This window comes from Protomyctophum parallelum (assembly GCF_964188405.1).
Source record: "Protomyctophum parallelum genome assembly, chromosome: 17".
Lineage (NCBI taxonomy): Eukaryota > Metazoa > Chordata > Actinopteri > Myctophiformes > Myctophidae > Protomyctophum > Protomyctophum parallelum.
In genome coordinates this window covers 36,173,878-36,199,704 of record NC_139719.1, presented here as the reverse complement: position 1 = coordinate 36,199,704, position 25,827 = coordinate 36,173,878, and the positions used below count along the sequence as shown (strand labels likewise).

The 25,827-nt window shown below is 43.8% G+C and overlaps 2 protein-coding genes across 2 annotated transcripts in view; one reads left to right on the top strand and one right to left on the bottom strand.

Moving 5' to 3' along the window:
- Nucleotides 1-25,827, top strand: part of LOC310875184 (ras-related protein Rab-26-like) — a gene marked incomplete at its 3' end in the record, with an annotated part of 63,838 nt that overhangs the window by 19,697 nt on the left and 18,314 nt on the right. Inside the window, exons 3-5 of the mRNA XM_083788320.1 lie at nucleotides 14,274-14,315; nucleotides 16,714-16,780; nucleotides 23,695-23,747. Coding sequence (XP_083644446.1) covers nucleotides 14,274-14,315; nucleotides 16,714-16,780; nucleotides 23,695-23,747 — 162 coding nt within the window. The remainder of the gene's footprint in view (nucleotides 1-14,273; nucleotides 14,316-16,713; nucleotides 16,781-23,694; nucleotides 23,748-25,827) is intronic.
- On the bottom strand, nucleotides 10,138-11,082 carry LOC310874079 (hydroxycarboxylic acid receptor 3-like; the record flags this gene model as incomplete). Its single annotated transcript, XM_083786754.1, has 1 exon — nucleotides 10,138-11,082. The coding sequence occupies one exon, from the start codon at nucleotides 11,080-11,082 to the stop codon at nucleotides 10,138-10,140; it is 945 nt and encodes a 314-aa protein (XP_083642880.1).

Here is a 25,827-nt window from a genome sequence, read left to right as displayed (position 1 = left end):
CATTGACAAGGGCCTGGAAAAAAGCAGGAGCATTAGTCAAACCAAAGGGTAAAACAAGATATTCATAATGCCCTGTGGATGTGTTAAAGGCAGTTTTCCATTCATCTCCCTCTCTTATCCTCACAAGGTGATATGCATTACGTAGGTCAAGTTTAGTAAAGACATGTGCACCCTGCAATAGTTCAAAGGCAGTAGACATGAGTGGCAATGGGTATCGATTCTTGACAGTGACATCATTTAGACCTCTGTAATCGATGCATGGTCTTAGGGAACCGTCCTTCCTGCCAACAAAAAAGAAGCCAGCACCAGCAGGGGAGGACGATGGGCGGATTATGCCTGCGGCCAGGGACTCCGAGATGTATTTGTTCATCGCCTCAGTTTCTGCATGTGAGAGGGAATAAAGGCGCCCCTTGGGGGGCATGGCTCCTTCCAGGAGGTTAATACGACAGTCATATGGCCTGTGAGGTGGAAGGGAAACGGCACGGGACTTACTAAAAACTGTCTTTAAGTCCAGGTACTCAGGAGGGACAGAGGACAAATCTGGGAACTCCTCAGTTCTGTCTGGCTCCAGGGGGAGAGAGATGGCAGCAGAAGTTAGGCAGTGAGAGTGGCAAAACTGGCTCCAACTCATAATAGTGTTATCAGCCCAATTAACATGGGGGTTGTGGACTGACAGCCAGGGAAAGCCTAGGACAATGGGGACATGAGGGTTATCCATAACATGAAAAGATAAGCGTTCAGAATGATTTCCAGAAATCCGCACCCCAACAGGCTCTGTGACATGAGTAATACGTGTGAGACTCCGTCCATTAATGGCACTAGTCATCAAAGGCTGTTCCAGGGGAAGCATAGGAATCTTCAACTGACGGGCTGTGTCCGCGCAGATGAAACTCTCATCTGCCCCGGAATCTATGAGGGCTGTGAGGGGGTGAGCACCATCAGACAGTAACAGCATAATGGGTAAATAAGAACGTTTGGCAGGGGAATTACCTTGAGCAGTGCCCACCAGAAGCCCTGCTTCTAATGATGGGCGTCGGCTTTTAATGGACACTTGAGGCAGAGATGGCCCACCTGGCCACAGTAGAAACAGGCGTTCTCCTGGCGGCGGCGCATGCGCTCCTCTGGGGACAGCTTGGCACGGTCTATCTGCATGGGCTCTGGAGGGGGGGCTGCCTCCTGGGGAGGCGACGACAGAGAAGCAGCAGTGGTGGGCCGTGGGCGAGGTCGGAAAAAACTCCTCTCAGAGTGGCGCTCCCTGAGTCGAGCGTCGACCCTGCCGGACAGCTTCACCAACTCCTTGAACTCAGTTGGCAGCTCCTGTGACACCAGTTCATCCTTCACAGCATCAGACAGACCACTCAAGAAGGCATCATACAAAGCGGTGTCTCCCCACCCACACGAGGCAGCCAGAGTACGGAAATCAATGGCATAATCAAAGACTGATCTGCTGCCTTGCTTAAGCTGCAGCAACTGCCTGGCAGCATCCCTGCCGGAAACAGCACGGTCAAAAACCTCCTTCATTTCTTTGGTAAAGTCATTGTAATTAGCACAAATAGGGTCATCAGAATCCCATATGGCTGTTCCCCACTCCCGAGCCTTGCCAGTGAGTAAAGTTATTATGTAGGCCACCCGTGAACGTTGTGTAGGGAAGGCTGAGGCCTGTAGCTCTAAAATCAATGAACACTGGGACAAAAAGGAACGACAGTTTCCAGGCTCACCGTTGTAGGGTTGAGGTGGGGGCAGTCTGGGTTCTCTGGCAGTAGGTTGAGGAGCATCAGGCTGTTTAGACAGGGCGGAGGCAGACTCATCAGTGGTCGAGGAAGTTTGCAGACACAGCTGTTGCATTTGAGCGGAGAGGGCCTGGACAGAATCAGCCAAAGTATTCAGGTTGTGGCCCACTTGCTGTATACCCTTCTGCTGGTCATGGAGCAAGGCTCCATGTTCACGCACTGCTGCCTGCATGGCATTCATGTCTGCTGAGTCCATCATGGCCAGATTGTAATGTCAGGCACACGTGGAAAGGACTCAGGATACAGACACAAAGTCACAGAAACTGGTTTTTATTCCAAAAACTTCAAAACAGGCAAGGGGCAGGCAAAAAACTAAAACTGTAGAAGGCAAGGGTCACAATCCAAGGCAGTCAGCGAGGGCAGAAGTACAGGCAAGGGCTTGGCAAAAATCGTGGTCTAGGAGAAGCAAAAACAGAGGTCAGACAAGGCTTGAAAATGGCTTGGGTGCTTGGAAGGTCACAAGACAATCTGGCAGAGATTGCAGAGAGACTGAGTCTTAAATACTGTGGGCATGATTGCAGGGGATAGAATGCAGGTGGTTCAGACACACCCACACTCCCACTCAGACTGTGACACACACACACACACACACACACACACACACACACACACACACACACACACACACAGCAGCTTCAGGGCCATGTCACCGTCGGCACCGCATGCACACACGTCACACACACACGCACTGAGCCTTCATCAAACTGTCAGCATGCGTATCTTCAAAAACATCAAAGCCTAAACAGAACTCTGCAATACTTCATAGTTCTGCTAAGGTATTGAAGCAAAAGAGCTGTAACTGTATGCTATAATGCATTCCATACACTGTACCATTTGTTTACTGTAGACAGACTATAAATTATGTATCAAATACAGTCCTGGTGGTATTAACAAGTCAAATGTCTTTATTTTTTGCTTTGAATCAAACAAATTTAAATAATTGATAATAAAAAATGATTGCTAATCAATTAATACATTTGACATTGGACTTAAAATAGGGTTTGAGTGACTGATTAGAATAATCGAGTTAGGTCGATTATAAAAAATATATTGCAAAATGTTCACATCAATTCATTGATATACAGCATATAAGAAAAATACATAATACACTTCTCAATTATTTGATTAATCCAATATGTAATCGATAGAATAATCACTAACAAAATAATAGATAGTTTCAGCACTATGCATACTTGCATAGTAAGCATACTGTAAGTCACTCTTACTTCTGTCTGTCTCTATCTCTCTCTGGCAGTCTGATTATATAGCTGCAGTTTTCTTTTTCTTTTTTTTTTACTTTAAAAAAGTTTATCCCACGATTTTGCAACGATTACATTAGATAATTGACACTGGGCGAAAGACAATTCACCCAGTGTCAATTATCTAATGTAATCCTGGGCGCTACACTTCCTCTGCCAACCTGGGGGGGCTGACCTCATGCTTTCAAAAAATAAAGCTACAGGTTTAAAACCACTGAGATGTATTGTAGAAGTTCCATACTACACCTGACCTCACGAGATACTATTTCTTTCTTTTTTTTTTTCTTTTTCTATCCCAAGATTTTGTAACCCATTTTCTTCACCCGGTGCCAATTGCCTAAGATGTAAACCTGGGCTGTACTCTCAATCTGCTAACCTGTGGACAGGCCCGAACGAAAGCCCATGGCCAATTGGCAGTCGGGGCATGATCAGTTAACAAATCAGAAACGGGGATCAAATCAATTCCCCACGTGCAGGAACAGATCTCTGTCAGTTTGCTACACAGTCATTTGGCAATCAGCTCTCCACCACACCCCCTCTCCACCTCTTCCACCTTGCAGAAACAGGAATAACAGAAAACAAAAGGAACACACAAAGTAATACAAAATTCATGCAATACAAAAGGCCAAATAATATAATTAATCCATACAGTATATACACTAATTAAACACTACAAAATACAGCCGACTATAACACTTCTCTTCTCTCTCATGGACAATTTATTAAGCCTTAATCCGGCTTAATAAATTTGTACTTTGTTGCTTGCCAAAAAGAGCCAATCTAAAGCTCGCTACTCGCAGAATTGTGTCCTTAACTGTGAAGAGTGGCCTCATTCTAACATTACAGAAGACTGCTTGGGCCTGTTTGAAGAGTTAACTTTCTTTGCTTGAAGAGCATAATTCAAGCATTGCATTATGATTGTGTTACTATTACGGGTTCAGCATAGTGTTAAGAGAGTTAGATGACGACACCGGCGAAAAGTGGACAATATTGTTGATTCTTACCTTTTTCCACAAATCTTATCCAAAAAGTAAAGGTATTTCCCCTGCCCTCAGATGTTTTACATTTTAGCGGTCAAGAAAATCTAACCGACGGGTTGAAACAAGCGTTTAAATACCTTTTTTAGTCCGCGTGCCATGGTGGTTTCCCAATACAATCTTTCCCAATACAATCTTACTAGTACTGGGCATGCAGACGAGGGTTGACTGGCTACAGGCTGACTAAGTGATTTAAATGCTTGTTGCTTGTTGTTGACAACCTTAACTTTTTGGATACGATAAAAAGGTAAGAATCAACAATAGTGGCCAGTTTTCGCCGGTGTCATCATCGGCCGGCATCTCATCTCAGAGCTATAGCGGAGGGGAGGTTTCAAATGCGGCTATGGGACTGAATCCCAATAGGTAGTCCTCAATGGGGTTGGGGTTTGGGGAGCAAGGAACAGAGAGAACGATTAGGAGAGAGATGGAGCCTTCTTAACGACATTACACACTGGTGACGCAAATAAATGACCCGAAAATGCGAAATTATGACTCATGCCGTCTGCCTATACACATCTAAATGCGATGCATATATGCGATTATTCGCCACTCCTATCCTCCTGCTTATGATTATTCGCCACTCTCCTCTCCACTACAGTGATGCAGACAACGCAATTGCGTTGGGGCCCAGGGTCATTTGTGGACCACCCGTGCCGTCGGGGAAAATAAAAATTGAAATAGGCCTACATAGGCTACAGACTAGATGCAATGCCAGTTAAGTTGACCAAAGTTTAGCGGAGCCTGTTGGTAGCTGCTGCTAGCACACAAGTGCATGGGTTGTGCGCCCGCTGGCCAAGTGGTCTTGGCACATGCCACATAGGCTTTGGCCTGACAACGCATTGCGTGTTCGAGTCCCGTTTATGACTAAATTATTCACATGAAGAAATCGCCCCCAGTGTGTAAAGACCTTTACTGTGCAAATGCAAACTTAAAACTGAGAAAGCAGAGACAAAGATGTTGCGAATCAATGTCTATTAAATGTTTTGTGTCGGCCAGTTGGATCTCTCTCTATCATTTTCTCCCTCAAAGTTTTAGATGAATAGATGGAGAGTGGAGAGGAGAGAGAGTGAGGAGTAATTGGAGAGGGAGAGCACTGGGGGAGTTGTGAGAGAAGAGAATGTTTGACATGTGAAGAGGAGAGCAGGGGTGGGAAAACAGAGACTTTACAGACTTATAGTATCACACAGATATCATAAAGGTCAACACGGATCACAGAGGGAATAGTAGGCTTAGGAAAGAGATGGAGCAGAGAGACTAACATGTGTTTGAGAGGGAAACGGGTAAGAGGGGGGTAAAGAAAAAAGGAGCATTCAGAGACGGGAAGATAAAGATTCTCAGAGGATGACAAATCCAGGATAAGATGGTTTTATTACCAGATTGTGTGCGCTCAACAGCAGCCATAACATGCTGAGAATCAGAATGTAATAGAATGAGACACTTCACAGCACAGTGAGTGCGAGTTCGAATAAGCAGGGAAACGTTATTAAGAATTTTCAGAATCTTTAAAAAATAGCTAAATAGGAGGTCTTCAACAGAACGAAAATAAATATTGCATGGATGCACCTGGGACATATCCTCAGTGATGTATCCCAAGGTCATCTGGGTTTTGGGTCTCGCAAACATCATACCCCTCACTCAGGTGACCCAGCCGGGGTGATCAAGTCCCGACTTACGTCCCAGTAGCTAACCTCGTTCTGTCCCAGACTCCCATTAGGGAAAGACCAGGACCACACAATCCGTTGCTCCGGAACTACTCTTCCGGGACTGGGAGGTAGATCAATCTGGTGCGTGGAAGGACTAGGCTCTGTGGGTTGACTCCTGTCCGGGCCCCTCCTACGTCTCACCAGGTCCACTCCTGCTCTCACCAGGTCCAGGACCTGTGCATTGCACCAGACTCCCAGCACCAGACACTTCATTCAGTGGTGGATGCCGTCTACATTCCCGCTGTCAACAGTGCACATTATAATGCAATGCGTTGTGAGCTTATAGATTTATTTCTAAATAACACTTTAAAGCACATGAGAACACATCACATGATAGAACACATGAGGTGAGTTTTCAAAAGATGGGGACCGATTCCAACAGTATGGGAGCCAGGATGGCAGGAGGGAGAAGTACTGTATCAAGCTCTCTTGAACTGTTGGCCAGCATAACACAGCACAGTACAATACCAGTAAGACGCCTGAGGGCGAGAAAGGGCGAGGTCGTGTGCACGCATCTGCCTGGGTGACAGCAGACTGCTGGGTGAGTGCTGGCGCTTTGGCATGGGGGATCAGATCAACATATGGAATGAATTTTGTACTGGCCATATATGGAGCGTGTCTTGGGTGTTTAGGGTTTGATGAGGTCAGATCAACATAAAATGTCAGAACAGGTCAGCTCCATATTAAGGGTTTGAGGTCAGATGTAGACTTTCTGTCCAATATTGATGACATCAGGGATCTCCATCCCTGATGATGTCAAGGATGGGCTGACGGACTAACTAACTAACTGGAAATCAACATTTTCATAGTAAATGCGACCTGCGATCACAATAATACCAGTAAGATGCCCTGTGGGTGAGAAGCGTGACACGCTACATGCGTGAAGCGCCGAGTGTACGCATCCGCCTGGATGACAGCAGACTGCTAGCGCTTTGGCATTGGGCGGGGGGGTGCAGATCTAGGGTTACCATATGTCCTCTTTTGGGGGGCTGTCCGGGTTTTTTTTATAAATTCCTTCAAATGTCCGGGGTTTTACACGTATCTGAACGCTCACAGACCATTCAAGAATGTGTATTATTATGTTCGTTCAATGGTTCGTAGTGGAAAAACACTGTGAGAGGCAGACTATAAGCCCGATCCCCGGAATGTGTATTATTCATAACTGCATGCGCTCAGCTGACAGCACTGCTCCCGACAGCAGATCAGAGAAAGGCTCGCTGGCTGCTCCGCTGTCTGCAGATAGACTGTTGTCTCCTCTTGCTCTCCGTGAAGAAAGCTTGAAATGCCAAAGAACTATCTCATCATTGACATGCAGAAAAAGTAGGCTACTGTTTTCTTAGCTTTGTGACTGACCTGATCTGAGAAGCAGATTGTATTGTCTGCAAAGGAACTATGTGTCTGTCACAAATTAGTCCTTCTGCAAGTTAAATTGACTGCATATTATTTTGTACAACCTAGCAAAGCATAAGATATGATGGTTCGGAGAATTCAGAGAAAGGATTCAGGTTCTCAAACCTTTTAATTGCAAGGACCCCCATAACTCAGAGTAAAACCAAATGGACCCATAATGATTCCATTTGTACAGTATCAGAGTTCAAAGTTATAAAAGGGTCCATTTGGTTCCATTTGTACTAGTACACTATCTGAGTAAAGCCTTGCACACACCGTAGGCGAACGCCACGCGTCAAAACAGCCGCCTCCGTTATTTTCAATGAACCTATCGCACACCGGTGGCGTCCACGTACGTTCACGCCTCGCCTGACGCTCCGATACGCCACTGTTCTATTTTCCAGGCGTTGCCGCCACGTCGCTGCGCACCCGGTGTGTGTTGGGCTTTACAGACCTGTAAGGGTCCATTTGGTTCCATTTGTACACTCAGAGTTACAGACCTGTAAGGGTCCATTTGGTTCCATTTGTACACTCTCAGAGTTACAGACCTGTAAGGGTCAATTTGGTTCCATTTGTACACTCAGAGTTACAGACCTGTAAGGGTCCATTTGGTTCCATTTGTACACTCAGAGTTACAGACCTGTAAGGGTCCATGTGTTACACTCTCAGTCTCAGAGTTACAGACCTATAATGGGTCCATTTGGAACCCCATCAAGGAACCATGAGGGTCCCTGGATCACATCTTTGAGAGCCACTGCTTTAAATTAATACAGAACTAATATAGAGCATATTTGATGAGATTTAGGAGCATAACTTTTTTGTTACAGATTATTTTGACATCTGAATTTAATTCAAACTGAACCGCACACGCACGGCACATGCACGACGTGCACACACACATGCACGTGCACATGCACGCGCGCATGTGTCCTCTTTTTGGTAATTCAGAATATGGTAACCCTAGGCAGATCAACATATGGAATTCGAGCGTCTTGAGTGTGCAGGGTTTGATCACCATGGAATGTCAGAACAGGTCAGCTCCATATATGGAGATCTAAGGATGGCAGTGGGGGCAGTGTTTTGAGTGTACACGGTTTGATAAGGTCAGATCACCATAATCATATGGAATGTCAGAATAGGTCAGCTGGTGACCATATATGGTGGCGTGACGTGTCACGAGGCATACCCAGCATACTAGGGCTCTTACTGTTCCTTCTGTACATTAACAACATCAATGCTGCCTGTAACTGCAAATTGTAAAACAAATGTTTAAGAAGTAGTGAAAATAGCCGACCTACAAGCTTGTAGATCTGCTATTTTCACTATTTTGCGTCCTGAGGAGACATCAAATTTCTCTTTTGGGTCTCGAGCTAAAAAGTTTGGGAACCAAGTGTTTTGGTTGTATTCTGTTGCTGTTTGCATTTCTGTCTTTAAAAGTATTCAATCAATTAGGGATGTGCCAATGAGACATTTTGGCCGATATCGATATCCAATATAATTAATTGCTGTTATGGTCAATATGATCTCATTCTGTATTGAAACATTATAATAATTTTGTCCATTCTGAAAAATACATGTAACAGGGTGTCTGCACTGCTTTAATACCTTTTATATTTAATATTGTGAGCTTAGCTTATAGATCTGTTCAAGCTGTTACTTTGGGCTTGTTTATCTGTAAAGACAGACCGAATAATCGGACCGATTAATTAATCTGTCTGATTGATTAATCAAACCGAGGCCGATTAATCTAAAAACAACTAAAACCGTCCGATACTGATATGTTTGCCGATTTAATCTCCCATCACTACAATCAATCAAACACAGCAGAACAATGTGTCACAGAGCATATCGCTTTCATTAATTTCATTTTTTTATTCATATATGCTCGCTATATTAGAATATGAATGACTATTTGTCGATAACTCGCGTGTGTGTGTGTGTGTGTGTGTGTGTGTGTGTGTGTGTGTGTGTGTGTGTGTGTGTGTGTGTGCGCCCTTTTCATAGTGTGGTATATTTCTGAAGTGTGCGTGCTACTGTGACAACTTTGTATGCTAGTCGTTGTCTTGTGGTTTATTCATCTGCCACATTTATGTGTGTGTGTGTGTGTGTCAATTTAACAAAGGTGCAGACGATCAGAAATCAGCAGAGAGTGATTGCGTTATATGCCGAATTGAAATGGACTCGGTCCCAGACTTCTCCCTGGAAATGAAAACGTCTGGGTTTCCGAGGCTAGCTCTGCTGTGACTGTGCTGCTGGTCAATCTATCCTTGTGGAGAGACTCTCTTATCTCCAAACTGCAGCTGAAGTCATGTGCCAAAATCCATATTGGAAGATAATATGATAAATACCTTCGATATTTAAATTCATCCTGTCACATCACATGTGAATTCTACTCATTTTTTCTCCCAACTTGATGATTTGTCACATCCCTCACAGACATAATTCTGTGTGGCCACTGTTGGACAAAGTACTCAAACCCAGTATTTACCATTTACTGATTATATAGATACTCCTGGTCAAATATTATTCTACTATAAGCTGCTCTGTTGAATGTATTCATGGTTCAATTACAAAGCAACTACTGGAGTACAGTTACATATACAATACAATACATATTACAGAGTACATTTTCTTTTAATATCAATTTCAATGCATTGCTGTATTAAAACGTAGACATTTGCTAAACTAGTTCAAAGCCTTTTTCAAAAAATATCAATAATAGTGACCGAAACTAGTGAAAACAATATATTATTTGTTTTTGATTTTGGAGTCACACTACCATGCTGTCATTTACGCCCCTCCACCCAAGATATCTATAGCTATTGTTATTCCACACTCAAGGTGACATATACTGGATGTTGGATTAGTTCTGTCTTCTCTTCATGCTTTTCTCTATCTTTTACACACACACACACACACACACAGACTGCTTTGTTGCAAAAACACACAAATTCAGGCTTCATATTTGGCTGATGGACTCAGAGCCTGTCTCTCTAGCTTTGTCCGCTGCTTCTGCAGCGTCCCCCACTTGATGTCTTTTAATAGTTCTCTTGTAGATCTTCTCGAATGAAGGACTGGAGAGGTAATAGATGATGGGGTTCAGCATGCTGTTGAGATAGGTCAGTGTGACGGTGATGTAGAACGCTGTGGTCAGATCAAGCAGACCGCCGCAGCCTTCAGACACATTGATCCAGATCAGCAGCTGTGTAACGTCACTTGGCAGGTAGCAGATAATGAAGATGACCACCACCACCGTGACGAACACCAGAGCCTTTCTGATCTTGGCATCGTGAGCCAGCTGTCTCCTCCTCACATGAACAACGATCTGGACGGTGCAGTAGAGGATTACAGTCAGAGGCAGCCAGAAGGAAAGCACAAACACAGATCTATGCCACTTTAGAGAGAAACTGAACTCGGTCTTAACCATAAAGCTCTCGCAGTGACTTGTATTGTTTCTCATCATAGCCACGGGATGAGCCGTCATTGAGATGGCGACCAGCCACAGTCCAGCTGCACAGCATGTGGCTTTGTAGACACTTAAAGAGTTAACGCGATGGTGGGGGTGCACTACACGCACGTACCTGTCCACAGCAATAGCCATTAAGAACATGATGCTTCCAGTGCGGTTCATCGCCAACATGAAGAGGTTAATCTTGCAGAAAGTGTCTCCAAACGTCCAGTTCATCCCGTAGAGGTAGTAACATGCACGGAAAGGCAGAGCCACGATGAACAGGAAGTCAGCCAGTGCCAGGTTGAACAGGAGGACAGAACTGCTCCTCCAGGGCTTGAGGTAGAAGCAGAAGAACCACAGCGCCAGGCCATTACCAAGGACACCCAGAAGAGTCTCACTGATGAGTACTGGAGGTAGCAGTTGGCTGAGCAAAGTTCCATTCAGGCAGTCCATTTTCACATGCAGTATATGTCCTGGTTTGCTGGATGCAGCATGCAGGTCCACTAAATAACCTCATGGACTCTCACTGTGTGCTCATAAGCAGTGGAGTTTGCTCAGCGTAATGGGTTTTGTGTTACGGAGGATTATATTTATAGAATTCACTGGAAGTCCTGTGATGCTGCATTTCATTAGAAGGTACAATATTGTGTTTCTTTCCCCCGCAGCACATGGATAGATGATTGGTGGACGATCGGTGTCAATGAACATCTGAATGTTTAAGGGGTGCAGACGCTGTTTTATTAAAACCTTAACCTTAACCTGTTGGTTAAGGTTTGTACTGTTTCATAGTATAATAGAAGGCTGCTGATGGTAGCAGAATTGTTGTGTAATAATAGTTTAACCACTTCAAGCATATATTCTTCTTTGACCAGAGTCCCCCAGGGGTCTATACTAGGCCCTCTCCTGTCTCCTTTGCACACCAGATATCTTTTCTGAAAATGACAGATCTACGTGCTTCTACTGTAGCTTGGCTTGAAGATGTGTTGTTTTTGAGGTATGTGTTCAACCCTGGGTTCATGTGGTTAAGGTATGCAGGCTATAAAATCAAGCAGTGCTTCCTGTATTGTTCACAGCAGTTGTGGCATAAGTACATGTGGAATGGGTTACCTGCATCTTAATGTCCTCCATAAAGAGCTGGCTGAATAGCAGCTAACCTTCAATTAGTATTTAGGTGAGTTGTTCCAGGTTCCACTTTCAGTACACTTGTTCTTTACTATTTAACAATTTTACCCCTAAAGAAAAGAAAAAACAACAACACATGGTTCAGTTTACAATGAATTGTGCTTGATTGTGTGTCGACAGGGGTGAAAACATAATCTATTACTGTATCTCTGGCCTGCCAGAGATATTAAACTAGAACAAGTTCCCCTCGGGGCACAGGTTTCCACCAGGGCAGGTCAGGTTGTGGCCTCCTGGTGGCGCTATAATAGGCCAATGTGAAAAGGGTGACATTTATTTGAATGGCAATTGGATGATTTGAGGCATTTTGTTCCAAAAATGTGTTTAGCAAAAATCCACCTGTTGGTGGTGCTAAGGGTGGGATATATTCCTTAGACTAGTAGGAAAGTCAGTGCAAACCTGCAAACTTTGAAAGCCAGTGTTAGCCAATTAGGATGGAATCTGAAATATCGGATAGATCCATCTTGAACACATGACTATAGAGATGGTGTGTAACGATTTGAGGGATTTTTGGACAAAATGTTTTTCCTGGTGGCGCTATAACAGGCCGTTCTGGAAAATTTGGGGCAGAGGTTCATCGTTGACATCCAGGGAGTGTGTGTGCAAAATTTGGCATCGACCGGTTTAACGGTGCCGGAGATTAGCTGGTAACAGACATATTTAGGCATATATTAGGCACTTTATTTATGTCGTAGTTTTTGAAAAGGTTTACTGAGCAACAGCAGGAAATAGTATAGCTGTGAATACAAATACATTGTATATATTGTACCAGAATTATAATAACCTAGTCCTATTGTACCAGGGGCTTTATTTGTTTCACTGGGCAGGAAACAAAAGCAATCAAAACTTCAATTTCTTCACTGGAGCGGCAAAATCAACCTCAACTAGAATTTATCCTTTTTCTCTACCCCAGTGATTGAATTGGAATGAACCTCTTATTTTGTTTGTTTATCTCTTCTGGCCTCTCTCTCAAGCATAGCCTGGGTTCCAGCCTGATTCGCTGCGTTCCGCATAAGATCTGAAAATGTCACTGCGCTACTCAGTCTGGAAAGTCTCTTACTCGCCAAGGTAGGTGGGATCATGAAAGGTTGAAATGGAACCGTGGCTTCTGATTGGTCTGTGGTGCGGCCATGTTGAGGAAAAACACCAGTTTGACGTCGTATCAATGAGCACTTCGCAGCTACTGCTATTGCCATGCATCGTCCCCTTATCATTCACTAAACTCGCCCCACACAGCCACTGTCAGAAATCTGACAGTGGACTACTGAATCGTTTACTTTTTATCGTAGGTTTCGGAACGGCGCTATTTTTTTCCAACAGTGAGAAGCATGGACAGAGTGGGGCTGGCTGCTGACGTATCAGCAACAACGGCACTACGTAACAGTTGACGTTATGAAATGTGAGTCAAGAAGCCTCTGTCCAGACTGAGTAGTGCAGTGACATTTTCAGATCCGCGGAACGCAGCGAATCAGGCTAGAACCCATCTCAAGCAACCATTAGGCCTACCTTTTCTCAAGATTGAATAGTTATCAATTATCCCCCCATGCAAACTGTAATTAGTGTGGTTTCCCCTATACTAGGTCCAGACTCGAATGACACAAATTATCCAATACAATTCCGCTTCTTTCCCCATGATATTGTTTAAGAAATACTGGTCTAAAGATGTACAGTATGTATGTACAGTATGTATGTATGTTGTACACAGTATGTGTGTGTGTTTGAGTAATTAAGAATGACAAACGTTATATGCCTAAACTGCTGCAGCATTCATGGTGTATGTAGGTGACGCAACTCCCTGAAGTGTGTGTGTGTGTGTGTGTGTGTGTGTGTGTGTGTGTGTGTGTGTGTGTGTGTGTGTGTGTGTGTGTGTGTGTGTGTGTGTGTGTGTGTGTGTGTGTGTGTGTGAGTGAGTTAACATGTAATAAAAGCTTTCTTTGATGGCATCTTAGGATAGATGTAGACCTATTTGACAGTGCAGAACATAATTGCCTTCTTTGATGTATTGATGAGCATCAACGACCATCACCTGGGCACAGTCACATGTGCCCAGGTGTATATATATATATAATTGATTCATATTGTCGGGATTCACGACGATAATCGTCGGGATTAATATCGATATACGATATTGTTACATGCCTAGTAAGCGCTAATAGTACAGCGCTCGGGTCCACTTCAACCCATTGACCGGGGTTGATCAGAACAAAGAGCAGATGACATTATCTTCAAGGTGCAGTATAGCTTCCGTTCAAGTTCAACTGATAAGTATTGTCTGCAAGAACTGTACTCCTGACAGCTATACAAAAGCATTACCTTAAATTAGGGTTTCGGTACCTTTTGTAGTGTTCAGAATGCCCATGCCTGTTCTCTTGATAGATCTCATCATACATTTGAAAGTCTGTCTTTGGGAATGTACTGCACTGTAAAAGAACCTTAAGAATTACATTTCTCTTTTTGTTTTTCAGAATAAAGTGTTGACTATTGACACACTGAAAGTGAAACTGCAGGTAAGAACAAAAGTCTGACTCCTCTTTTCTCTGCTGTTCTTTATTCTTTCAGTCTTGCTTCGTTTGTACAGTGAGAGCAATTGCCTCAACCCCTTCCATGTAACAATTATGCCTGAGTAGTGTACTGCAGACAGTTCTTCCTTGAACATTATAGTACAATATCGTAAACTCTGGTGTCTCACTGGTAACTTAACTTACCGGTATTAACAGACAGTCAGACCAGTGGAGAGAGCTAAACTTTATTTATATGCCTTGTGTATTTATTTTCTCCTTTTACTTCTTCCTCTTGGGGAATCTAGCAAAAGTTTTCCTCAGTAAAACAGCCTGTGTCAGTATGTGACCCACTCTGTCAAAATCCACACACAGTAGTGACGTTACCCAGAGAGGGGTTGCCATAAAGATGACAGTAATGAAACACCTTCCTGACGTTTTACATATTTGAAGCTACCGACAGTGTCTTTTACCACTGTAACAGCATTCATACATGGTTTGCAAACATCTGCTCTGTTATTTCAGAACCATGGACAGATACGTGTAGGCTATTTGCTTAGGGCCGCAACGCGCTGTCCCAGGTACTGAATGGAGCGAAAGAGATATATAACACATCACTTCGGTTCAGCCTTGCTTGCTGAACTTTCAGCTATAGTTATTTTCTTTCCATTCTAGCAATCCACAGAATGGAAATTACAGGAAAGTGAAGTTTTGGTCAAACTAGAGGTTGAGACAGAGAGTGGGGCGGGAGAGATGCCGTAGGCTACTATTATTTTTTTGTGTTTTATTATTTTGTTTAGCAGTCATCTCTCAGAGGTTAGAATAGTTCACAAATTCTATTATTTTGGGTCTTGTACGTGCATGTGATTGCTAAGGTTTAATACTGGCTTCTGGCTATGTTAGCCTTTCAGATGCTACTACAAGATTAAATCAATGAATTTCATTAAAGTTACCACCAGACCAATTGCAGATTGGGAATCTGATCATCTAATAAGATGATAACCTACTGTTTTACTGTTTTAAAAGGACTAGGACTTTCCCCCTCACCATATTAACTGCCCCCTCGTCACTTCATCCTGGCACCAGGCCTGCCAAAAGGTTTCAGTTTTCCGCAATGCAGAGGCAGCAGTGACTATGTTGAGGTGTCACTGAGCAAGACACTGAACCCCTGGACCCCTAATTGCTCCCTGTGTGCCCCCTGGGGCTCTACACTGCTCCGAATAGGATGGGTCATGACGTTTCCCATGGCGATCATTACAACTACTGTACCCTACTACCTAGTCTTATGCACACTGCAGGAAAGTGGAGACAGTTAGATACTGTATCCTTTCCTTCCATTTCATTCAGCACACACTTATTTTCTGTAATAACACTGCTGGTTCCCATAATGTAAATACACAGAAGTGACCTTCATTCGTGGCTGAGGAGCACAGAGCACAACACAGATTTAATTACGCCTTAGTTCATCTCCAAGTTAATTAGACGGCTGGTTTGCTACACCGAAAACACTAGAGGGAATACGCTTTTCTTTAATTAAATTGTCATAAACAGAAGTTGGCACTGGGAGAGACAGACAGACAGACAGACAGACAGATGTGTGAAACAGTTAATGAGAGGGTGTGTGTGAGAGAGAGAATGACGGTAAGAGTGGAAGGATGGACGGAACAACAGAAAGAAGACAAACAGAGAGCGAACTAGAGCACACATGGGGGTGTTAAATAGAGACAGAGAAGTTATCAGTACAAGTCTTAATGATAATCCACAGAACAGGGACTGCTAGAGGCTCTGATAAAGCCATCCTGTATCCAGTCTAAAACCACTTGTCTCACGGCCTCATTACCATTCTAATGACTGCAGTGTGACTTCTCTGGAGTTCAACACACAGATGTCTGGGTCTGTTGGGATTGGAGTAGATAAGCATAATTGAAGGCATCTAGCCATAACCATAGCCCCTGCTATGTGGCGATAACTCATAATTTGTCAGTTTATTCAGCAACAATCTGATTGTTTACCACTTTCAACCTGGCGTATTTCGGCATGTCATTCTATAGGTAAACATTTTCAAAAAACATTTCAAATGATTTTGAAAATGTTTGACGATACCTAAAAACTGCAATCTACCGATCTTTTATATATATACAAGATTAGATTAGATTGGTTGTGATACATGACCACTTAAACCCGTACTTCATTGACCGGCGTCCCCCAGGGGTCTATCCTTGGTCTCCTCCCGCTCACGTGTCATGCTGCGACGTGTTGTGAGCTTGTAGATATTTTTGCCAAATGTTCACATGCCCAGGAAGGAATGTGAACCCAGATGGATGATAGCGTAGGATCATGATGATGATGATGATGATGATGATTGTCATTATGATAATGAGAAGGCTTCCTTCCTCTTCCTCCTCAGATATGGGACACAGCGGGACAGGAACGCTTTCGAAGTGTTACACATGCTTACTACCGTGATGCGCACGGTAAGACTTCTCTGCTGTGTGTGTGTGTGTGTGTGTGTGTGTGTGTGATGTTACGTACAAAGATCTACAAGCTCTCAACATTTCACATCACGATGCGTTGGGAGCTTGCAGATCAGCTATTTTCAAATAGCCAATGTACTGAATAGGGTCACATTGACTTTATTGTCACATCATCACAGTAAAAAGAATCCAAAACAAAGGTATGATTTGATGCCATATTATTAACACATTTTGCGGGGAACCGCCGCTGGATCCGACTTTGAGAACCAAGGTCGCAGTTAAGTTTGTGTGTCGGGCACGTGACATCATCAGGGATGGAGCACGTGACATCACGTGACATCATCAGGGATGGAGCACGTGACATCACGTGACATCATCAGGGATGAAGATCCCTGATGTCATCAATATTACTCCCATATATGGAGATACCTGATGTCATCAATGTTAAGCCCATATATGGAGATTCCCAATATTGGCCAGCAACTCTACCTCTGACCTCAAACCCTTAGATCTCCATATATGGAGTAGACCTGCTCTGACATTCCATATGTCCACATCTTCGATGTCTACCTTTTGACTGATACCTGTCCATTCAAACTCTAGACGGGCCCGCCCCAAAGTTATTAGTGCAGACGCACCCGGCGAAAACTAGAGTTCTCAACAGGCCCGAAAATAAGATCTTACCCCTCATGCCAAAGCACCAGTGCTCGCCCAGCAATCTGCTGTCACCCAGGTGGATATGTTGATCTGACCCCCCATTCCAAAGCGCCAGTGCTTGCCCAGTAGTCTGCTGTCACCCAGGCAGATGCGTGCACGCTACCTCGCCCTTTAGGCCTCAGGTGTCTTACTGGTAAATATAATAGTAGTAGTCTTGCATTGTGCACGCATGCACACATGAAACTGTAACTCATTTGCCCACCCGCTGGGTGGGCAAATGAGACTTCCTCTCACACTGTAGGTGGCAGGAGACGTGCTCAAACACCTGCTCAATGAGGTTGGTTTGCCTGAGGCACGATGCTGCCTGTAGAGCTGATCTAGATTTGTCTGACACACACACACAAACGCAGTCAAAACTTCCTTGCGGGCAATAATATTATGCCAGATACAAGCTATTCCTCATGGAAAAACAGTGAGTAGTTTGGAATATATAACTAAAACTAAAAAACATTGCATGGATGCACCTGGGACGTATCCTCAGTGATGTATCCCAAGGTCATCAGGGTTTCGGGTCTGGCAACATCATACCCCTCACTCAGGTGACCCAACCGGGGTGATTCAAGTCCCGACTTACATCCCAGTAGCTACCCTCGATCAGTCCCATTAGGGAAAGACCAAGGCCACACGATCCGTTGCTCCGGGAACTACTCTGCCAGGACTGGGAGAACCAGATTATGGCGCGTGGATGGACTAGGCTCTGTGGGTTGACTCCTGTCCGGGCCCCTCCTACGTCTCACAAGGTCCACTCCTGCTCTCACCAGGCCCAGGACCTGTGCATTGCACCAGACTCCAGTACAGTGTACAGTATATAGGGGAGGGGGGTTCTACACAGTAAAGTACTTAATGATAATTTAACCCTTAAGGTGTACAAATTGACCTGTAATGGTCCACCTTTTCACATTCAGAGTTAAACTGACAGGCCTTTACTGTGTACGTGCATTTTGTGTGTGTGCGCTTGCTGTCTCTGTGTTACTACATATATTTATTATAATAATAGTACATTTTATTTGTAATGCACTTTTCATTTACAAGAAATCCCAATTCTGTCTGTGTGCATATTTATTCAACAACATTTATGTGTGTACATGTTTGTCTGTGTACACTGTACAGCATACTGTATATTTACGGAATTATGGTTATTTGTGTGTGCTTGTGTGTGTGCTTGTCTGTGCGCGCGTTACCCGTGGACAGATGCCCAGTATGGCTCTAGTCTGTCAGTAGAATAGTATACCCCATTGATCTTTAGCAAGCCACCCAAGGAGCCTCTATCCTCCTCTCTCGAAAAGCGTTTAAATTAAGCACGTTAAGACTGACAGTCGGGGGCCGGGGGGAGAGCATACAGCTGGTCACGCATGGAAGCGCTTCCTTAGAACTAATGGACAGTTTCAAAGCTTCAACTTTTATCCTAAAGGATAGGCCTGTTACAGTAAAGGGCACCATCCCTTTCCAAAGCAATTGCAAGTACAGTATAGGAGTGAGAAACACCAACGTCTGTGTTTATACAGTATGATTCTGTCTGTTAAGCCTAATTTACTGTATACTTTGTCATACAATGGAGTATAAATTAACCACATGAACCCTAATGCCAGTATGTTTAGGCATGAGAAAAGGCGAACATTTCAGATGGTACAAATAAATGACAGTAGTAGCTTGTTTGTTTGTTGGTCAGGAACAAATTGTTTTAGTGCAGTGCTAACTGCTAATACAAAACAGACGCAGCCTAAAAGCACGAAGGAAGAGTTAAGCCAGATTTATACATTATCATTATTTAATACTATTTTCAACATGCGACACCATCGCATGACGATGTATAAATTAAGCATTGGTCCCAAACAGCTGACATTGTAGCACACTTCATTCCCCCCGTTGAGGTATGTCTTATCCAACATTGTTGGCACATAGCCTCAGTCCCCCGCTGGGACTCTAATGAGAGAACACCAAGACACTGTGTAGGCTGATCAAACCAGTGTAAATGAGTTTGTGTTAGTGGCAAGCCTGGCGCTGTCTGCCAGCACCATCTGTGGCTGGGGGTTTTTCAGCCTGCTCCAGCTGGAACCAGCAGAACTACAGCCTGGCCATGGACTCCCCATGACACCTGACTGGTTGTCATCGATGACAGCATGAGAGCCACATCAACAGGGACGACAGAGGAAAGGAAGGGAAGGGATCACCGCGGGGGTGGGGTGGGGGGAGAAAGAGAGAGAGAGAGAGAGAGAGAGAGAGAGAGAGAGATAGAGAGAGAGAGAGAGAGAGAGAGAGGGGAATGGATTCTGGTAATTAGGAGGAAGATAGTAGAGGAAACAGGTGGAGAAGGAGAAAGAGGAGGGAGGTAGGATTCAGAATCGTATAGATGAGAGAATTACGACAACTCCGTTCACTTCATGAGGCCAGTCCAATGGCAGCTCTTCTACATAGACTTCCATTGGCGAACAGTGACAAAGACCTGAACCGGAAGTTGACAGAATGCATTGGCGTCTATGGGGAGTGACAAACGAGTTTACATGTACCACGTGTGACCGGGCCGTTTTTTGCCCCCTCATTGGCAGAACGCTCCTTTCAATGGCTCTGGTAGGCTTGAAAAGGGATGAAGGGACTGTAGAGGAAACGGGTGGAGAAAAAGCGAGGAACTCTGAGAAAACAGCACGGCAAGGAACAGTGAAGAAAGAAAAGTGAAGAAAGCAATAGATGAAACAGAGAAAAGGGAGAGAGGGAGAGGAGAAGAGAGAGAGAGATGGGAGAAAGAGGTATAGAGGAGTCCTTAAATGGAAGAGACGGTAGAGGATAAGTGAGAGATGGAGAGAGAGAGATGGTGAGAGCGACTCACTGTTTAGGTTTCCAGGTGAATTTCTACATGCATTTATTTATTCATGTGACTACCGTAATTCCCTCTATTCCTGCCTCTCCAAAACATCTACCCACCGCCTGCGGCTGGTTCAGAATGCAGCTGTCTCCAGAAAACGTGATCATATATAACACACCCATTCTCGCTTTGTTGCACTGGTTTTGCACAAACGAAGAATTGAGTTTAAAAATGTCAGGTCCTGCTCACCCCGTTTTAACTTCCTTCTGAAAACTGTTCTTAAAAGCTGTTAAAGTTTATTATTATTATTATTATTATTATTATTATTATTTTAGTGGCTTCCATAATGGCCTCCTCAACATGTCTGCATTTTAATCCCCACTCCATCATATGTGGGAAGGGCTTAACGGTGTGTGTATGTGCGCGCACACGTGCATGCATTTGTGCAAGATATTGCTCCACTTCCAGCAAAGTGATTATTTACACATCACACAATATAATTTTATCTGTCCCCTCTTCCTCTCATCTTTCCATTTAGTGGCTAACTGCGTGCTTGACTGTGCTGACCTGTGTGTCTCTCTCACTCACCTGCCCGTCTTTTAGCTGAGAACACTGACTTCAAACATTACGTTACCTGTCACCGTATCTGGGGAATTAACTAACCTGTTGTCATGGCGATTGATCCCTTGCCCTCTCAGATATACTTAGGGAAGATGCATGGCTGCATTCACTCTACGCCAGTCTCTTTCGTGCCTTTCCAGCCTCCTCTTGCCTGTCTTTCACTCACCATTTCAGCATGCTTCTGCGTGTTTCTCTTAATTTAACTCTGAGAGTTACAAATGGTTATATTAACTATTGTTATATTTGACTGTGTGCTTGTCTGCTTGTTGCCTTCCATAGGCGCTCCTCTGCATGTCTCACTACCTTATTGTCAGTCAGACTGCAGTGTCTGTTTCTCTGTGCTGACGCCAGGTGTCTGGTTGGAAAGGTTTCTTTTATCTTTGCAGTCTTGTGGGTCTCCGTCTGCAATGGCATCATGCCGTTTATTTCCGTCTCTTGTCCCTCACTAAAACAATACGGAGAGAAAAACTACCCTACACAGTCAAATCCTCTGTCTTAATTCATACATTTTAACGTATATTTTAAAGGACCTATAACATAAAATTCAACTTTTTCAATTTCTTTTGTGTTTCTGGGGCTCCCATGTGTGTTTTCTATCCCCAAAAAAAACAATTTTGAACAATCAGGCTTTCATGTCATATGGGTGTTTTAATGGAAATTGCTCTCAGGAACAGCTCGACTGATTTTGGCCTCATCGTGATGTCATCAATGTCACCCTACTTTGTATAATTCCTCCTCTTCTTCAGTCTTCAGTTCCAAATTTGCATTTCCACTTGTTTACAATGTCCACCATTGTTGATTTTCCAAGCTGGCATGGAATGGAAACAAGCCTGGTTTTATCTAGCATCAGCATTATAATGACTCAAATATTAAATAATCTGCATATCAGCACCCCCACCACCTCAGGACATTGTGGTACTGCAGCTAAAACTGCTTTCAAAGTCCAGAAAGAAATGACAAGGCCTGGTTATATCAGAGTGGTGATTGAGGCTCAAACCATTAGAAATAACTTTGAGGGACATAGACAATATGATTATTAAATATTAAAAGCAGTTTTAAAATGCATGTTATTTCCCCTTTAAGTACAAATTTAACCAAAGACTCTCGGAGTTAAATTACTTTTCTGCCTCGTCTCTTTTCCTTCCTTCTCTCACTCGTCACTGTCTTGCACCTGGGGGGCTAAATAGAATTTGATGAGGAAGGTGATAGAAAGGTGATGATAGTACTACCACAAATCTCTTTCTCTTTGTACTTAAGCACCCTATCTCTCCTTGCTTTCTTGTGCATTCCCCCTATCCGGGTCTGTATTAAAAATGTTAATACTCTCTCTTTTCTTGTCTCGTGCCTCCTCTGACTTTACTTCTTTCCCCCTGTCTGGCAGTCTGGCTGTTGTTGGCTGATAAAGACGAGATCCAATCCGAGAGACATGCTCTCTCTCTCTCTCTCTCTCTCTCTCTCTGTCTCTCTCTCTCTCTGTATTATCAGACAGACAGAGTTGGATTGTCCACAGTGATTGCAACTCATTATACACACACTTCACGCAGCTGTCTGGTTCAAAGCCAGTAAAGAGGGGGGACGACAGAGGGGAGAGTAAATGAAGACGGCAGTCGATGGAGTGATAGATCAAGGAGGCCAGAGCAGAATGGACGGAGCAGTAGATAAAAGACAGTCATGGATGGACTGGTTTGAGATGAAAAAAGGAGACACAGAACTGATGAAAGGGGGAACAGATAGAGTGATGGATGGGAGGAGAGAGGAGTGGATGGAGGGAGAGGGAGGGAGAAGACCAAGCGATCAAGTTGTACGTAAGACTGACAGGGTGTGAGTGAGTGTGGTAGAGAGTTAAGACATACAGGGCTGTATTTTGCGTGTCTTAAGTACCAGGTCTTATTCCCTAACTTGAGTAAACTAACGACCTGGAGGCGTGATCAATGCCATTTGGCTATTCTGAGTGGCCAAAGAGCATTGATCACGCCTCCAGGTCTTTAGTTTACTCAAGTTAGGGAATAAGACCTGGTACTTAAGACACGCAAAATACAGCCCACAGTGTATTCTCCTTCCAGGATCCTCAACCTGTACCCAGTAAAGTCTGACTCCTCAGTATTCAGCCCGAACAGCTGACGTAGGTTCAAATTCCGATCCTGGCAACATTTGCTGCGTGTCATTCTCTCTAACCGATAGTTAGTAAACTTCAGCATGCTGGTAAACCACAATGGCACAATTACAGCCAAAGTAATTGTGAAAGCCAACCCACCTTCCTCCCACATACACAGGCATTTATCCAGTTTCCATCCTGCAGCTATAGTAGTACATTATCCACTTTCCATCATGCATCACATACATTAGCAATTGTAGAAGTTCCCTATTAATGCATTTATCCAACTTTTACTCCGCATTGATACTGCAGGGCAAGGCTTTCATCCCTTAACATTTTACACTAGAGACAAATCCATATTCTCTTCTCTAAACTTTTGTGTTTCTCAAGACTCAGCACTGGTAAGACAAAAGAGAGACCACCCCCCCACCACTACCACCACCACCATCCCTCAATTCTTTGCTGCAACCTCACAGTAATTAGTAGGCCTATAAGCTACTCTTATCAGTCTGTCCAAAATGTCTTTCAAGAGTAAGCCAAGAGCTAGCAGCTCATGAGAGTTTATGTGCTTGTTTATAAACGTTTACTGGTAAAAGCTTCTTATTTTATTTAGCATGTGTTCTGTGTAGATGAAAGCCTTGCTGGCTGATTGATATTTGTTTATGTCTTGTGTCTCTTCAGCTCTGCTCCTCCTGTATGATGTCACAAACAAGGCCTCCTTTGACAACATCAGGGTAATGACTTCTGTTTGGCTTCTTCTAGCCCTCTTTCTGTTGTTTCCCTCTCTCCATTCCTTCTTCATTATTCCCTTCCCTTCCCTTCCCTTCCCTTCCCTTCCCTTCCCTTCCCTTCCCTTCCCTTCCCTTCCCTTCCCTTCCCTTCCCTTCCCTTCCCTTCCCTTCCCTTCCCTTCCCTTCCCTTCCCTTCCCTTCCCTTCCCTTCCCTTCCCTTCCCTTCCCTTCCCTTCCCTTCCCTCCCCTCCCCTCCCCTCCCCTCCCCTCCCCTCCCCTTCCCTCCCACCTTTCTTCCCGTCCTCTTCCTTCAATCCTGCTTCAATCAGGAGGCAAATCACAGCCAGCGTGAATATATATGAATATATATTTGCTGCAGAGTGGACCCCCATCCGAGAATATTTTGTGCCAGAGACTCACATGCAAGATTTGTGTTGTTACAATGTTCCTTCATAGAATTAATGATGTGTAAAAGTATTACACAGGAACATCCTACCTTACCCAATACCCAAAGAGCGCAATCGGCTATATCCAATGCATAAAGTTGCTCTGTCTCTCTAATGTGACTGTGAGGCATTATATTATATTATATTAATTGGGTAGCAGAACATCTGTTATTTCCTCTCTCTGTGTCTCTGTATCTCTTTCCTTGTGTGCACCTGTGTGTGTGTGTGTGTGTGTGTGTGTGTGTGTGTGTGTGTGTGTGATCATTATCAATGGACAAAGCAGTCCCTATAGGGAGAAGCATATGCAAATCAACGCTCATGGCCATTTTGTGCCTTTTTTAAATCATGTATCACTTCTGCGCTGCAGGTGTGAGAATTATTTTGATCCAACTCAAAATGGAGATAGGATGCGCTGAGGGAATGAGAGGAATGATGTCGCTGCAGGTATAGGCCGCTAAAGGAAGAACTGTCCATTAATCAGCCCTTTGTATCAGCCGTTCAGTTTGACAACATTCGCCCCCAGTGACTGCTATAAAAGTTACTTACTACTACCTCATTCTTTGATCTAATTTTCATTGTAAAGTGAAAACCGTCAAATGCTCCTTTCCCCATTATCCATCTTCCATTATTATTTCCCCCTTTCAACTCACTCTAATTTACTCTTGCTCTTGTCTCTTCTCTGATCTGGACTGTGTACTACAGACACTTTGATTCTGGCGCTTTCTTCAGTAGTTGCTTGTAGTATTTCTGTACTAGGAGCAAGTCAGTATGTGCTGGAAATGGCTCTAGATAAGATCATAGAGTAAATGGCTCAAATATCGGTATGAATGGAAAGTTGGGGTAAAAACAGAACAAACAGAGTTTCACAGCTTTACACATTTGAGATGTATTGTGGACATGCTTTCTTATATAGCTCACCCTCAGGCAATGCTCAAGGGAACAGTTTATGGTAATAAAGGTGTGTGTAAGTCTCAGCGAGAACATTGCTGCTTTGCGTACCCAACAGCTCAGCTGACATGTCTGCAGACTCCTCGCTTCCTGTCAGTCCTTTTGCCATTAAAGTGGGAATAGAAACAGGGGAGACAGCCATTGCCATTGCCTCTGTCTGTCTTTTCCAGTTAACGAGTTTGATCATTGCACATTCTTGAATTCATTATTCATGAATTGAATTTTAGTGATGGTGTTGGTGAGGATGCACAAAGTCGGTACCAACAAAGCAGCACACCACCATCGGTTCAGAATTCAGTGAGTTATGATTATTTTTTTAGTGGAGAGACCTCCTGCTTCAATAGACATGCATCAGGTTTCAGGATGTACGGCTCTCCATACAAAATATGTCACACATGGCCAACAAACAGCAGCAGCCAATGAGGTTTCTACGTTTGAGAATCACTGGTGTGGACCATAGATATATAAACGTTTTCATTTCAAGGACCCCCAAATTAATAGGAATCAATATGGAATATATGGAATAAGGAATACAATTTTGTGAAGAAGTAGTAGATCTACAAGCTCATAATGCGTGCGATTGCGATGCATTGTGAGCTTGCAGATCAGATATTTTCAAATAGCCGATGCATAGGGTTTAAGTGGTGAAAATGATTGTTATGCTATAATAACACGTTTAGCTGGGGACC